General features: G+C 44.1%; 1 protein-coding gene across 13 annotated transcripts in view; it reads right to left on the bottom strand.

Annotated features, from left to right (window-relative positions):
- DYM (dymeclin) overlaps window positions 1-16,822 on the bottom strand; it is a 264,015-nt gene that overhangs the window by 73,673 nt on the left and 173,520 nt on the right. For all 13 annotated transcript variants that reach the window (XM_074165634.1, XM_074165630.1, XM_074165639.1 and 10 more), the window contains one exon: window positions 6,912-7,014. In XM_074165634.1, the coding sequence (XP_074021735.1) occupies window positions 6,912-7,014 (103 nt within the window). The remainder of the gene's footprint in view (window positions 1-6,911; window positions 7,015-16,822) is intronic.

The raw sequence follows: 16,822 nt of genomic DNA, 5'->3' as shown, positions 1-16,822 counted from the left end.
CAACCGCATCCTGGGCTGCATCAAGAGAAGTGTGGCCAGCAGGTCAAGGGAGGTGATTCTACCCCTCTACTCTGCCCTTGTGAGACCCCACCTGGAGTTCTGTGTCCAACTTTGGAGGCCTCAACACAGGAAGGACATGGACCTCTTGGAAGGGGTCCAGCGGAGGGCCATGAAGATGATCAGAGGGATGGAGCATCTCTGCTGTGAGGACAGGCTGAGAGAGCTGGGGTTGTTCAGCCTGGAGAAGAGAAGGCTCCGGGGAGACCTCAGAGCAGCCTTCCAATATCTGAAGGGAGCCTACAGGAGAGCCGGAGAGGGGCTCTTTGTCAGGAAGTGTAGCGACAGGACAAGAGGTGATGGTTTTAAATTGGAAGGGGGGAGATTTAGGTTAGATAGCAGAAAGAAATTGTTTGCTGTGAGGGTGGTGAGACCCTGGCCCTGGTTGCCCAGAGAAGTTGTGGCTGCCCCATCCCTGGAGGGGTTCAAGGCCAGGTTGGACAAGGCTTTGAGCAACCTGGTCTGGTGGGAGGTGTCCCTGCCCATGGCAAGGGTGTTGGAACTGGATGATCTTTAAGGTCCCTTCCAACTCTAACCATTCTATGAGTCTATGATACACTTATAGGTATACACATAGCTTACTTCCACTCCTATTCTTTACATTTTTCCCTCTGGATTGCCAACACGCATTTATTTCTATACCCTAAATAACACAAAACCAACAGATTTCAGCCAGGGAATTAAAGGATGGCTTTTCGTATATTCACAGGAGCCCACTTGTAAATAGAAAAGTCTAACAGTACATTTTTCCTATCACTGACACAATCCCTCCACCATCGAAGTGCTGTTTAAGTGACAGCCCTATATGTGACATAATTGAAGATATTGGCACTAAGTGGGATTATTTTTAGAATTTTTCCTAAAGCGTTTAAGCTTCATCTGGATAGAACAATGCGTTTTTATTTTTTTTTTGTTAATAGCCAAAATTTGGAAGGTAAAAAAAGTTAAACTGAAGTGAATTTTAGCATTTTTTTCCTATGTGGCTAGTAATGATCTTACCTACGCTATTTTCTGTTAATATTATTCCATTAATGCAACCGAAGGCTGTTGGTAGAATCCCTACGGATGGGAAGAGAAGAACTCCCGCAGACAGCAGCGTGGGGTGCTTAGAACCACGACCCCTACCCTGGGTGTTGAGTGATTCTCAAAACGTGTCCCGGGGAGTTTCCTTTGAACTCCACAGCCTTCACGCCCACCACCAGTAAACAAGAGGTTGGGTTCCCAGTGCCATAAAAATAAACCCCCTCGTCCCTGTGTTGTATGAAGAGATGCGGAAATAAATTTAGAAACCAAATCAAAAGCTTTGTATCCAAATGCAGACCCAAGGGATGATGCCTTGGGTCTCTTTGAACCTAAAGCTAGTCTTACAGTTCATTTTTATTTTGTGTTAAGCAAATTTGGTTTTTTCTTACATCAGGGAGAGAATTCTGAACCCCTTGACGTAAGCTTGCCAAAATTCAAAATTTATACTCTTCTTCAGGCTTTAGAGGTGGGCCCGTGCGAACTTCATGAAGTTCAACCAGGCCAAGTACAAGGTCATGCACCTGGACTGGGGCAATCCCAAACACAAATATAGGCTGGGCAGAGAATGGCTGGAGAGCAGCCCTGAGGAGAAGGACTTGGGGGTGTTGGTGGATGAGAAGCTCAACATGAGCCGGCAAAGTGCACTGGCAGCCCAGAAAACTCCCAGCATCCTGGGCTGCATCCCCAGCAGCGTGGCCAGCAGAGCCAGGGAGATTCTGCCCCTCTGCTCTGCTCTGGGGAGAACCCCCTGCAGGGCTGCCTCCAGCTCTGGGGCCACCAACATCAGAAGGACATCGACCTGTTGGAGCGGGGCCAGAGAAGGCCACGGAGATGATCAGAGGGCTGGAGCCCCTCTGCTGTGGGGACAGGCTGAGAGAGTTGGGGGGGTTCAGCCTGGAGAAGAGAAGGCTCCAGGGAGACCTTATAGCAGCCTTCCAGTATCTGAAGGGGGCCTACAAGAAAGCTGGAGAGGGACTTTTTACAAGGGCATGCAGTGATCGGATGAGGGGTAATGGCTTCAAACTGGAAGAGGGTAGAGATTTAGATGAGATATTAGGAAGAAATTCTTTCCTATGAGGGTGGTGAGACCCTGGCCCAGGTTGTCCATAGAGGTGGTAGATGCCCCATCCCTGGAGGGGTTCAAGGCCAGGTTGGATGGGGCTTTGAGCAACCTGGTCTGGTGGGAGGTGTCCCTGCCCAGGGCAGGATGTTTGGAACTAGATAGTCTTTAAGGTTCCTTCCAAACCAAACCATTCTATGATTCTCCATCCCCTCCTTTCCTAGAAAGAGTTAAGGAGAATCCCTCCTTTCCAGCTGCAGTATGACAAGTGTTGAAGTGCTCAAAATCGCAGACAATGCCATGAAATCCTTAAAAATCAACCGTTTGGGTAGCTGGCAGCTCCAACAACAGGTCTGATGTGCTGCTTTCTCAGAGAAGTTAGCATGCTCCCAGTTCTGCTGCTAAGTATCTATGATTTAACAAATTACATCAGGCTGTAATAAAATTACTAAGAACACCACTGATATGTTTACTTAAGTAATTTGTCTTGATTTGAACTGGAAGAAAGCAATAAAAACCCCGACTGGATTTTTCCCAATCAAGCCTGGAGATCCTCATGGGCAAGGACAACTTGACCAAACTGCGGTATTTCAAAACAGGTCATTGCTACTATGGAAATAACAATAATAAAGCTTATTTAAAAACTAGTACATGAAGCAGCCTGAGAATTGGACTAACCAAGGATCCTGTCTTCAAGGTGATGGTTGGATGATGGGGGGTTCTTCTCTTCTCCCCACTGACTTCTCAAGCTGCCCTGACTTACAGGCTGCCCAGACAGGTGGTGGAGTCTCCTTCTCTGGAGACATTCCAACCCAGCCTGGACACGTTCCTGTGCAACCTGCTCTGGTTGACCCTGCTTTAGCAGAGGGGTTGGACTAGATGATCTCCAGAGGTCCCTTCTGACCCCATATCATTCTGTGATTCTCCATCCTGCTCCTGAATCCCATTGTATTGACAACAGTTTATCAGGAAAGGACCAGGAAACTGGTCCAGCCTTAATAAATAAAACATTTTGCTCTTATTTCTTTTTTAAAGCTCAGAAAACCTCAACAAGAGCACTCTAAAAGCCAACTGGGTCAGTTCCTTTTTCTAGTTGACAGCACAACACCCACAGCTTTATCGGCACACCACAGACTCGATGGTAGTCCACAGCGGATACTCACAAAAAGACCACAAAAAAGGAGAATCCCAATATATTCTTAGCACCATTGATGATCAGCAGCTTAGGGACTGTATATTAGGTCAAGAACTTGGGTGTTCACAGTAACGGAAGCAAAGTATGGGAAAAACACTACTACACCTCGAGCATTCCGGAATTAAGAGATGCCCATCTCATCTCCATTTGGTCTAGCCCTAAGAAGGAACTCACAGTATTTACCATAATTTGGTTTTTGAAGTCTGGTACTCACCAATGAGTAGAAAGGTAAAACCATAAACAAGACCTAGAATAATTTTACGGACGATTTACCCCTTGTGATGCAGGTACCATGAAAATTCCCTTTTGGATTACACAGCGCCGTAAAAAAAGTAATTCTAAATTAAATAAATTAAAAAATAATTAAAATAAGGAGAAATGTATTTTTTAAAGCATATGTTTGACTGATCTGAATGAAACCTATGACGAGAATAGTCTGCTAAACAATCCTCCTCCTCCCTAGATGTAAACCTGGGCAGAGGAGGCAACCTCAGTGTTCCCCCTTTCCCAGCTCCACACTGGCATACGGTGGTAGAACGAGCTTCAGTTCTTCAGACACTTAAAGTTATCTCAGTTCTCAGATTTTTCCCTATCCTTACAGACAACACAAACATGGGCTTTCAGGAGCAGAATATGCTGAAGTAAATGAAATCTGGCCTCAACTTTTTATATAGTCAATTGCCTGTGCTGGAACATGAACTATTTCACAGAATCACAGCATCTTCTTGGTTGGAAGGGACCTTTGAGATCATTGAGTCCATTAAAAAAATGTCCATTGGACATTAAAAAAAAAAAAGCCATGCATAAAAGTATATATTCTTCTTCCGAAATACAGGCAATGGACTTCAGTTCTCCCCTACAGCAATCTTTCCAACTGCTGTCCTTGTCCCCTCCCTCCCTACGTCGCACCGACAATAAACGGGAAGAAATTCAGGGAAGCATCTAAATCTCCAGGCTGCACTCCAGAGCGCTTCCCCATAAACTGCATTTCTCAGCTGGCTCCGTCTGCTTGGGGATAACTACGTACTTGGGTCCTTTCTCAGCTGCAGTAGAGTTTGCATCCAGTAAGCTAAAAAGAAGCCCAAAATCCATAAAATCGTTTTCAAGCACCAAATTATTACACATCCTGAAATATATACACATAGATATCTTCACATTAATGCCTATGGGTGTGTGCACTTATATAGGTATTTATATATATGTGCTCTTTTACAAACACATGTGTGTATCATGCTGTTTTCTTTCCTCTGAACAGCGGGGATGGTAATTTGTTTGTCTAGAAAAGAAAATATAAGGCTCTTTTCATAAAATCAATATTCTGACAACAGGCCATATACAACTGCAGTCCCTCTATCAGGCATAGAAGTTAGTGTTAAAAATTTCAGCCCTATTCTCCAGGGATCTGAAGATGCTTGGCAGTTATTTAACCACAACGACTCAGAGGTTGGTATCAAAATACACAGCCTTTAGCAGCAATTCCAGTTTATGGAGCTCCTGTGCCCATAAACCCTGTCCCAAGCGCTCACTCCAACCCCTCTGGGCAGGGGCACTGCATGTTATGTAGAACCAGCTCTAGAATCATAGAATGGTTTGGGTTGGAAGGGACCTTAAAGACCATCCAGTTCTAACCCCCCCTGCCCTGGGCAGGGACACCTCCCACCAGAGCAGGTTGCTCAAAGCCCCCTCCAACCTGGCCTTGAACCCCTCCAGGGATGGGGCAGCCACAGCTTCTCTGGGCAACCTGGGCCAGGCTCTCACCACCCTCACAGCGAAGAAGTTCTTCCCCAGATCTCATCTCAATCTCCCCTCTTTCCGTTTAAAACCCTTCCCCCTCGTCCTATGGCTCCCCTCCCTGATCAAGAGTCCCTCCCCAGCTTTCCTGGAGCCCCTTGAGGGACTGGAAGGGGCTCTAAGGTCTTCCCGGAGCCTTCTTGTCTCTGGTATGATATGGTACGATGTATCTCCGGTATGAAAAGCCATCATCTCCACCAAAGAAGCCTCCCTTTGCCCTGAAAGCCAACTGAAGCCCCACAGCACTCCAGGAGAGCTCAATAAAGACCCATGAGACCACGGGAGGTATTTGAACATGTAACAGTGTAATTGCTTAAAACCAGAACCGGACATGACACTAGGGTTAATCACCTCCGACAAATACAGCCCCAAGAGCATTATCAAGCACGACACTCAAAAATGCATCCAAAATACCACAGTGGAAGCCCCTATACCAGGAACCCCTATTCCTTGAGAAGCGAAGCCATGGGAAAGGGCCACCAAATCCTCTTCGAGGTGTCCGAAGTCTCGAGAGCTTCCAGTTTTTCGAGCCCATGCAGAGGAAAGAGCTTTATCCAGCTTGTGTATCACCTTACCACGCAAAGAGAAGTGGGATCTCCCACTCCTTAACCACAAACTAACTCGAGGAGGTTCTTGCTGAAGTGTTTCAAGTTCCAAGAATTAAAGGTCAGATGGCAACTTCTGGGAGAGAAATGAGAAGCCCTAAAACCACGGGTGTCGTAAGGAGCTTCACGTGAATTAGAGCACGGAAAGAGAGGGGGAATACACAGGAAAAACCCGATCCGTTCTCTCTCTAGACTATGGTTGGACTAGATGATCTTAAAGGTTCCTTCCAACCTAGGCAATTCTATGATTCTATGATTCTAGACCCGCGTGTCTCTGAATAACGAAGTGCCTCTAGTTTGTATGGTACGTGTCAGCAATAATAGCTGAAAGACGCACATTTAAAACGCCAATTAGTTAAATCAAATTTAAGCCATTAAATTATTACGTCAAATTATCTTTTTTAGGCACTTTTCTACTTCACGTTTAGAGTAATATGACAGTTAAGTCTCAAAAAGGCATGTCCTGGAACACGTATTAAGGCTGAAAATAAAACAGTTGTTACATTTTTCGTCCTCAAAAATCCAGAGCAACCGATAAATCGACACTTTTTCACACAGCCTCGCAGCGAGAGTTCAAACGAGTACAAACCAACGATACTTCAGCAGTACAAAGATATTATTCAAAGTCCTTGGAAGACATCTCCTCGTACCGAAACTAGAGATTTTCCAACAAGCCGTGCAATTAAATTACAAAATTGTTGCCTATTTGTGGGTATTGGCTCAGTAAAACCGAAGAGGACTCTACGTATTCCCATCTTCAGAACATACCAATTTGTCCCACGACTGCAGCGCTCCCCCAAAAGCTCACTGGGAATTGTTTTTCAAGCATTTTTAGGGAATCGTTTTCAAGAATTCGTAGGCATTTGAACCTCCTGCGGATGCCAAGGGCCCGTTCTTAAAAATGGTGTTTTTTAACTGTACGGGAATTGCGAGCCGATGAGGTACAGTAAGTCTTCGCGCTAGGAATAGTCGTGGTGTTGTTTTGCCATTTGTAAGTGTAATTTTATTTTTAAAAAAAAAAAAAAAAGACGTTTCAGACATGACATCATTCATACAGGTTCCTGTATTTTGGTGTCGGTGGTTACTGAGCCGTCACCCGTTTCGATAAATCTTTGGAGATTGAGGGATGCCCCGCTTCTGTTTTGAAGCACCCACCAAAATGTGGAAGCTCGATACTCACATAATCGGGAAGGGGAGAGTCGTTTGAACCCAGGGAACCTCTCAAGGACTGCGTCGCCTGCTCCAACACTTTGTTGTGTTTTTTAGACAGCAAAGAAAATAAGCTGGAGGGGGAAAAAAAAAAGGGGGGGGGGGGGGGATTAAAATCATTTCACAATAGCGTTCTGAAATATCCCGTCAGAAGAGATGTTTTATTACACACACAAACTTGAATGAGGAAATTTAAAAAATGCAACGCACGATAATTGCAGAACTTATTTTTTTTGTTTTTTTTTTTAACATCTGGGCTAAGCAACAGCAGAATTTGAATGAGAAGCGTTCTATACAATAAATGACGTGAAGAGCATCATACGGTCACGGTTACCTTCTTAAAAAGTCAAACTACAACAGAAGTAATGGTCTACATGCAATTTTCGTTCATGTGTTGACTAAAATGCCATTTTTAAGCTCAGCACCTCATGCAATATATTGCAATGTATCCTTAAACATCTTGTGTTATTATTCATTTCAATAACCTATTTGCTTGGTACAGGAAGAATCCAAGTATATGACGGAAGCTTTGGGTATTTGGAGGCTGAGTTTTGGCAGTTTGATCGTCTAAGTGCTTTTCAAATTCATTTTAGCCTAAGTCAAGGAATAAAGCATCACCCTCAGCTTTAAAAGCAACCTGTGAAATCAGAGGTCCATATACATACAGAGAAATAAAGATATTTTTTTTTTTGTCCATTCCAAAAAAAAAGCACAGCGAGGACACTCACAGAGGCTGTGATATCTGATATAAAAGGAGAATGTAACTTGACTGCAATGGTGGAAGGAGGGATGAGATGTCAGCAGAAGCAGTGGACAAAGGCCACCAGGTACCGCTCAGTAGCTTCAAGGAGTCAAATAATTCTGTAAAGCCACTGGATATCTCAAATATGGCTTTCAGTTCCCAGATAACCCATGTTCCCCTCTTCACATCTTGGTAAAGGTCATGTGTTTTAAGGATTTCTGTATTTAAAAACATTTCTCTGGCTTCTTTTGAAGCACTGCAGGACTCCTGTCAGGCTTTCCTAGGATGACCGCGTTGGTCCTTAGAGGGTAAAAAGGCTGCCTTGACAAACAAGCACCAAAAAATTCACTAATGGCTCAGCACGCTGCTCTTAGGGCTGGTTACTCTTGCTCTTGGGACAAGGAGCAGTGGCAGACTCCTAGTTCACCAGATTCAGTTCCAAAATCATAGAATGGTTTGGGTTGGAAGGGACCTTCAAGATCACCTTGTTCCAACCGCCTGCCCTGGGCAGGGACACCTCCCACCAGACCACATTGATCAAAGCCCCCTCCAACCTGGCCTTGAACCCCTCCAGGGATGGGGCAACCACAGCTCCTCGGGGCAACCTGGGCCAGGCTCTCACCACCCTCACAGCAAAGAAGTTCTTCCCAAGATCTCATCTCAATCCCCCCTCTTTCAGTTTAAAACCCTTCCCACTTGTCCTATGGCTCCCCTCCCTGATCAAGAGTCCCTCCCCACTTTCCTGGAGCCCCTTGAGGGACTGGAAGGGGCTCGAAGGTCTCCCTGGAGCCTTCTCTTCTCTAGGCTGAACAACCCCAACTCTCTCAGCCTGTCCTCACAGCAAAGGTGCTATTAATTAAAGTCAGTTTAGTAATTAAAAAACTAAGTAGCGAAATACTACCTCAGTGTTATATTCTAGATAGCTTCTACTTCTTAGAGCTGGAGCACAGCTTCAGTGTTTGGAAAGCTTCTCTGCCTCAAGAAAGGATGCTCAGCATTTGAAGAAGTCCTCTTATTATTTTTTTTACTTAACGTACATCATTGATATCGTGTCCTTCACAGACTGTAGGAGTAGATTCCTCGGAGTATCACTGTTTGTCCCCTCATTGCTTGTCAAGAGCCTCGGGAAAAGGCTTTTCCAACACTTCTCACCACCACAAGGATTTAGTTACGCTTCTTAAGCCCAAATCTTACCTCCCAAGAGCCAACTCAATAAATTCCACCATTACCCAACACCTCTTCAGTCAGATATTTCTTAGAACAGATTAACAGCTTCCTTTTACGGACAACCTTTGCCACACTTAAGGTATCTAATGAACCCAGATGAGAGCCCTTGGGTAGGTTGTACCTTCCTCAAGGTTCAGCACGAGGAATGGGCACGGTTGAAACCAGGGCTGGTTCCACAGCCACCCAAATCCCAGTCCCACCAGGACACTATCGCTGGGGCGGTATAATCACAACTGGACCGATACAGCAAGAACGTCAGATGAGATTACAAGACCTCCGTGGTGGTTACAAGGGTTGAGAATATTTGGTGTTTTCAGGGTAACACAATATATTTGACGTCATGAAAACCAGAATCTTATTCTTTTCCTGCGTGCTATCCAACACAGCCTCGCCGAGATGTGTCATTGCTGGGACCAATCGCCAACCTCCCACTAATTCACAACTATTAGTCAAAAACCACTAGAAAACGTTCCCTGTTAAAAAGAAGTCAATGCAGAAATAAGATACACCAGAAGGGTTTCCATCTTTTCCCCTTCTGTATTCACAGACTGGTATTTCTGTCGAAATTCAGATTTGGATTTGCAAAGCGGTCCTTGCTCTGAACCAGCAGCACTGCTTTTCCAATCACTGGTGGTTTTGAAGGCTCAGAGATACTGTCATCAGCACCATCTAGTGCTGCGGAGACAGAATAATCGGTTAAAACCAACCTGGTGATGCTTATGGGGGGGGTGTGTGGGGTGTGTAGCAAGAACCGGTTAAATCTGGTGTCTTTCGGCTTCAGAAGATACAGATAATTTCACGGAGAGGAAGAATTTGGAAGAGCAAGGATTTCCAACAAGTAGGTTCTTCTCCAAAATGCATAAAGCATTTTGGCTATCAAAGAAATTTAAACACAGAGAAGTGGGATCACAATTTTGAAAAGTGAATTTATTCAATACGTGTGAAGAGGAAAATGCACATACATTGATATTCCACATGGAATCGGAAGAGAGAAGAGTAAATTTCTGTTCTCTGACAGACGGAAAGAACCGGCAAAAAGAAGGAGAAAGGAAAAGGATGGAAGACTATTTCTTTATGTCCTATTTTTGCTTCCTTAAATATTTTCCTTTTTTTTTTTTTTTTTTAAATTAAGCATGATGTAACTAAACTAGAGTGCTCGTTTATGGCATAAGCAAGCCCTGGTGGCTGATTTCTATTTCCAAAGCAGGAGAGAAGGGACATGTTCTATTGTAGGTTGTCTTTGGCACCAGTTTTTGTCTTTCACCCCTTGCGAAGCTTTGCTTTCCTACCACATCTCATCACCTTCGCAACCTGGGCTGGGACACTTCTTCCTGGGACCTCTGCCCAGAACACCAATATTCAGGTTAAAATAAACCAGCCCAACACAATTCTCTTCTTCAGAAGTTGGTCAACCTTCTCAAAGAACCATCCCGTAGAGGAGCACGAGGGCAGGGACACGTAGGCAGGAATTTTTCCACGCTAAGAATAAAAACATGTCGAACTGCACCAGGAGCTCCACAGAAACGCTACAATTAAAGAGAAGAAATTAAGGCCAGATGCTGTGATTAACTGATGAATTTGGAGCTCTGAAGGAAGCAGCATTGCCTCCTGAAATGGTGTAGAACTTCACCACCAAGCAATTCACTTCTTGTGATTCCCCTCTCTCTACCGCTGAAAACCACCCTGAAAAATATCAACTTAGTTTTTAAAGTATCGAAACAGATTTAATTACAATCCTCAAAAGGAATTTGCATGAAATTTAGTTCATAAAAATCTTTTATAGTCGACAAACGTTGCCTTCTAAAGGAGATGCGTGATTATGTGGTAGTCCCATCCTCAGTGCCTGGAAGGTTTGGGGCTTTATTTGGATTTTTAAGGCATGAATAATGCGATTTAAAAACAGCAACGATGTTTTACAACAAGGACGTTCCCCTCCCCAAAACAAGGCACACGAGACAAGTGTCAATTCATGCCGAAGTGGAAATAAAGACCGTCTCCCAAATTTCCCTCATGTGTCTTAGTCAAACTTCTATTTTTTACCCCACTAAAAATCAAGCTGATATCAAATTGAAAAATATGTATATATGCCTATATGAAAAATACGTATATACACATATACATATAAATATATATATGTCAACATGTGCAGCTTGCACAGGTTGACAAGCATCCAGAGTTTTCTCCCAGAATACTTTTCTTCTTCCTTCCGTTCTTTTCCATCGACTGTCAGACACACTATGGAGCTTGACAGCCCTTTGATCTCACCCAATACAGACAACTACCGTGAGCCAGCAATGTGCCCTTGTGGCCAAGAAGGCCAACGGTCTCCTGGGGAGCATTCAAAAGAGCGTGGCCAGCAGGTCGAGGGAGGTCATCCTCCCCCTCTGATCTGCCCTGCAGAGGCCCCATCTGGAGCACTGGGACCAGTTCTGGGCTCCCCAGTTCAAGAAGGACAGGGAACTGCTGGAGAGAGTTCAGTGGAGGCTACAAAGATGATGAAGGGACTGGAGCATCTCTCTGATGAGGAAAGGCTGAGGGACCTGGGGCTGTTCAGCCTGGAGAAGAGAAGACTGAGAGGGGACCTCATCAACACTGAGCACTATCTAAGGGCAGGTGTTAGAGGATGGGGCCAGACTCTTCTCAGTGGCTCCCGGTGACAGGACAAGGGTCAATGGGAACTGACTGGAACATGGGAAATTCCATCTGAACGTGAGGAAAAACTTCTTTCCTTTGAGGGTGGTAAAGCCCTGGAAGAGGCTGCCCAGAGAGGTGGTGGAGTCTCCTTCTCTGGAGACATTCAAACCCCGCCTGGACACGTTCCTGTCCAACCTGCTGTGGGTGACCCTGCTCTGGCAGGGGGTTGGACTAGATGATCTCCAGAGGTCCCTTCCAACCCCCGCCAGCCTGTGATTCTGTGATTTTATAACAATAACAAATTATATTCAGAACAATTAAAATGTCTTGGTACCTCACCCCATCTCTCACTCACAGAAGCACTTAAGGACCACTGTTTAGAAAGCAAAATAACAGGTTGGAATAACAGCAAGATGAAATAACAACTGGCATCTATTACGGATCATCAAACCACGCCACGGATGAGCCCAACCAATGAGGAAGACTCAAGGCTGAACGACAATCTCAGGGTCTTTTTCCGATTTTTAGGAATTAAGAAAGCATCGGTCTCTTAACTCCCTCTATCCAGATGAAGCTGTAAGGGTGAATCTCAATCAATAAAGAAATTATTACAGCCGAAACAGTAATGGTTGCCTAAATAGGAGTGATTTGATTAAGTATTATTTGCACACACAATAAAATTCAAAAATTCAAACCAGTAATCCATGAACTTAATGCTTTCAAAAAGCCAATTCCACAAAGCCCATGAATCCAAAAAAAAAAAAAAAAAGCAAAAAAAAGCCAATAATGGGAACTCATTTAACAATTTTCTTCATGGTCAACCAAAAATCACGAGCCAACAATCATGAAGAAAAAAGTAAAAAAAGCTTCTGCAAGTTCTGCACAAAGTCTGATTTACAGCAGATGGAAACAGCTTATAAAGTAAACTTCTCACATAAAAAAAAAATTAATGTATAAAATGGATTTTTTTTTAACTAAAAAATTAGAAAAAAAGTTAAGGGAATTAAAATTAGAAGTTGGAAGCAAATCCAAACTCAGACTTTGCCAAATTTTGCAGCTTTCTGAAAGCTTTGGACAATGAGATGGAAAGGTACCAGTGTACTTGATTTTAAGAAACTCAATAGGACGACCCAAGATAATCCTGAGCGTAATAATGAAACAGCGATGGTGAGACTCATTCGTATCCCTGGCATAGAAAACCAGACCTTGTCAAGCACACTCAATTTTTTTCCAATAAGAGTAGAAATAAGATAAAGCACGACAGGTTTTTTTGGGGGTGCCCAGTGACAGGACGAGGTAACGGGCATAAACTTGAACATAAGAAGTTCCATCTAAACGTGAGGAGGAACTTCTTTACCTTGAGGGTGGCAGAGCCCTGGAACAGGCTGCCCAGAGAATTTCTTCCTGAAATCTCATCTCCATCTCCCCTCTTTCAGTGTCAAACCATTCCCCCTCGTCCTATGGCTCCCCTCCCTGATCAAGAGTCCCTCCCCAGCTTTCCTGGAGCCCTTTGAGGGACTGGAAGGGGCTCTAAGGTCTCCCCGGACCCTTCTTTTTTCCAGGTTGGAGAACCCCAACTCTCTCAGCCTGTCCTCACAGCAGAGGGGCTCCAGCTCTCGGAGCGTCTTCACGGCTTCCTCTGGCCCCACTCCAACAGGTCCAAGTCCTTCTTGTGCTGAGGACTCCAAAGGACTTACAGAGGTGGTTCAAACTAGGCATAAGGCACAATAAATCCTATTTACACTGTCAGGGCTCCCATGGGAGGAAGCTCAGTGCATCTCTGCTACAACACATCGGGAAGAGGAGGAGGTTGCACTTTGAACACAAACTCAAAGCCACCCATTGGTGTGGCATCACCATCCTTGGGCTCTGCCAGTCCCCTTCCACTTGGTCCTTGAAGCTCTGCAAGTCACTAATAGCACACAGAAAAGCTGGACTGGGATTCCTCCTAAACTGCATCCAGGTTTTATTGCACTCGGGCTGAGCCCAGACATGGGAATGACAGACAAGACATGGACCTGGGGACAACCCTTGGTCACCCCATGTCCAGGAGAAGAGGTGTCCACGCACAGCACAGTCTGGCTCTACCAGGGATGGTAGTCCATGGGTTGGGACAGTGATGGAAGTCTTTAAACCAAGACTGGATAGAAAAAACATAGAAATTCCAGCCCAGGAGGAGGAATTGATTTCATCTTTGGTCTGGTTTATGTTAGAGGGCAGACTATACGACCAAAGTGGTCTCTGCTGGTCCTACATGGATTTAGGTACTGGTCTACACATACTGTATCAAAAGAGATGGAAGAAACACTACTGTATAGTTTCTATACAATTTAATTTCTTTTTTTCCCATGCTACATAATCTGATTAAACATGCAGACAACAAATGCTCTTGGGAGACACCTCCATTCACTGTATTTGTGGGTTTTGTAGCGTTAAAAACATCTGGAGAAGGTAAAACCAGCAAAGGTATCTCCAGAATTAAACCTTTGCATTCTTATGTTGGTGCATCGGCACCATTACAGGCAAGAAGAGTAACACGTCTGTCACTTGTCCCATCTTTGGCAATTAACAGGGCAATATTTCAATAAAATAAGCAATTTCATAAACCTTGTGGAAAATGTGAAGCAGTTTAGGTGTGTATTCAGACAGACGGGAAGTGACACTTGCTCGGCTTACAGAAAGGAAGATTTATGTCGGAGATCACCCAACCGACGGGGTCAAAACACGCCAAACGTCCCAAGGTCCACAAATAGCAGATCTCCACGTCAACCAAAACTAGGGGAGGTTTGAAAGACACACCGTGAAAAAGATGGGTTTCACATGCAACATTTTAGATATTCTGGAAAGAAATAATCTGGACCCCCCCAAAAAAGGAGAAAAAAAGCTACAACTTCGGGTGAGGAAGACATGAACAACCTTTGAAGCTGAAAAACCAAGGGTCAGAGAGTAGGAGCAGAAGAAGGTCAGATGGAGCTGTATGACAGAAAGAAGGGATAAGGATTGAAGTTCTCCCAAAACAAATGACAGCGAGCTTCTCAAGAAGACAAATTTCCAATTATCTGAATGTTTAAAAATATCCTATAAGCCCTGGGTACAGAATTACTTGAGGGCTAAAGTGCTGCTCAACATAATTTGTTTGAAGCTTGGAAATTCAGGCGGTTTAAATCTTTTCTCCTCACTCTCCTGGTTCAGAAGGACCCCGTAAATAAACCCAAGAGCACACAAACACAAACCACTATCTGGCGATGGAAAAAAACCAGTTCCACGGATCAAAAAATTTGACGATGAATGTTCTCGAACAATTCAGCAGTACTGCGTGCTGTTCCTTCTCTCCGCTCTCACATACGTGCCAAATGCACTATTGTTCTCAATTTTAAAGAATTAAATATAAGCCCTAAAACACCGAAACCATGTTATGCAAATACTCCTTAAACAATAGGGTTTTACAATGCCTGCACGAACGCCATAATCATGTTAAAAAAAAAACCCACCCGCCTTTATATAGCAAGCTCTAAAAATATCGTCGTCTTGAAACCTGACATCTCAAAGTTAAAACCGTACCTTAATTCCTGTAGATGTGAACATTTCTTGGGTTTGACCTATTTTTTAACGGATTACAGCAAAAAAATAAAGAGTGCTACGGCACGAGAGATCTACTCCTGTACTGGATAAGACACCGGCACAGATATTTCCAAGCAGAGGACCTGAATCTGCTCGAGGAAGGCTTCATGTATGGTCACACGAGAGGTCACATCAACCCAAATGCACCGTGTTTCGTATGAAATACAATAAACGTATTGGCCTATAGCTCTATATGGGGGGGGGACCGGTTGCAAGCGAGTGCAGTAGGGCCAGTTGAGCAGCCTTTCCGGGAGCGATGGAGAAGGTTTCTGTAAGCACTTAAGGAACCAGGCCCTGGGAGAAATCCATTTAGCGTGAATAACTGCAGAAAAATAGAATCACTAAGTCCCCAAATGCCCATGTCTACTGAAGAGCCCTTGAGGCGTTTTGCGTTTGAATTATCCAAGCCATAATGACACGTAAATAGAAATAACTGGAGAGAATAGCCGTGGAGAACTCCAAGGGGCAGTTGACTCCACGGAGGGACACCGCTCTTATTTACTTGAGCCCAACTCTAATGCCTGGGAGATATTTAGGATCCCAGGAAGGAGAAAGTAACCAATTAAGACGTCAAACTGCTAAACAGAAAACAAGAGCGCACTTTATATCTTTCTTTCTGATCTTGTAAAAGTGAAGCGTGACTAACTTCTGCTGAATAAAGCTCTGCTGTATTTACTATTTACTATTAGGTCCACCTAATAGTAAATCCCTTGTGAAACCAAGAGATTTAGGGTGAGCCGTCTCCAAAAAGGTCATATATGCAAATAAAAGGGTTTTGTATGGGCATCATTGATGGACTTACTCACCAAAGAGTGTTTAAAGGGTTTCTCCCAGGTAGCACAAGGTCCACGTGAGGCTGGTATTGCCACGTTCCGACTTTGCCGGGCGGTGACAAGACTTTTTTTTGACTTTTTTTGTCTAGTGTCTTCTCAAAAATATAAGTTTGTGTCCCCTTGGAAACAGGCCGCGTGCCTCAGCTGCCTACTACGTCAGGCCAAATCCCAAAGCATCACACACGATTTTAACGCAACCTGGGTAAACAAACGGGTGGCAGAACACTGGAAGAGGCTGCCCAGGATGGTGGCAGGGTCTCCTTCTCTAGAGACATTCAAACCCCGCTTGGACAAGTTTCTGTACAACCTGCTCTGGGTGGACCTCCTTCGGCAGGGGGTTTGGACAAGATGATCTCCAGAGGTTCCTTCCAACCCCATGTGATTCTGTAAATGATTTCTATCCCATCTTCCCGTTAAACAGCAAGCATCAAAGACTACCCTTTTAATTCTATAGTCCTGAACTTGGATCAAAATAAATGAAGTACTTCAAGGTATCTTTAGCTGACAACAAAAGCTTCTGATTAATTTGAAAGAGTATTCTTTTATCTGCCATTGCTTACACATGAATGGAGATCTGTAACTGATGTACAATAAAGACATTCCAAATTCTGCCTCCTAAAGAAATTTTCTTATTAATAAGTAGAAAACCACTCGGTCACGACACACTTGCGGAAAAAGTCTAGAAGCAAATTCAGTGGTTACTCGGAAAACTTAATGGAGGCTTTGCATTAACAAACAGGATTTCCTGTTAAAATGGAATCGAAAAGACAAAGAGACGAGGAAAAAAAAAAAAACATGGAAGCAAGGAATTTCATGCCTTGAGAC

The sequence above is a fragment of the Numenius arquata genome, chromosome Z (genome assembly GCF_964106895.1).
Source record: "Numenius arquata chromosome Z, bNumArq3.hap1.1, whole genome shotgun sequence".
Lineage (NCBI taxonomy): Eukaryota > Metazoa > Chordata > Aves > Charadriiformes > Scolopacidae > Numenius > Numenius arquata.
This window is presented reverse-complemented; position numbering and strand designations above follow the sequence as displayed.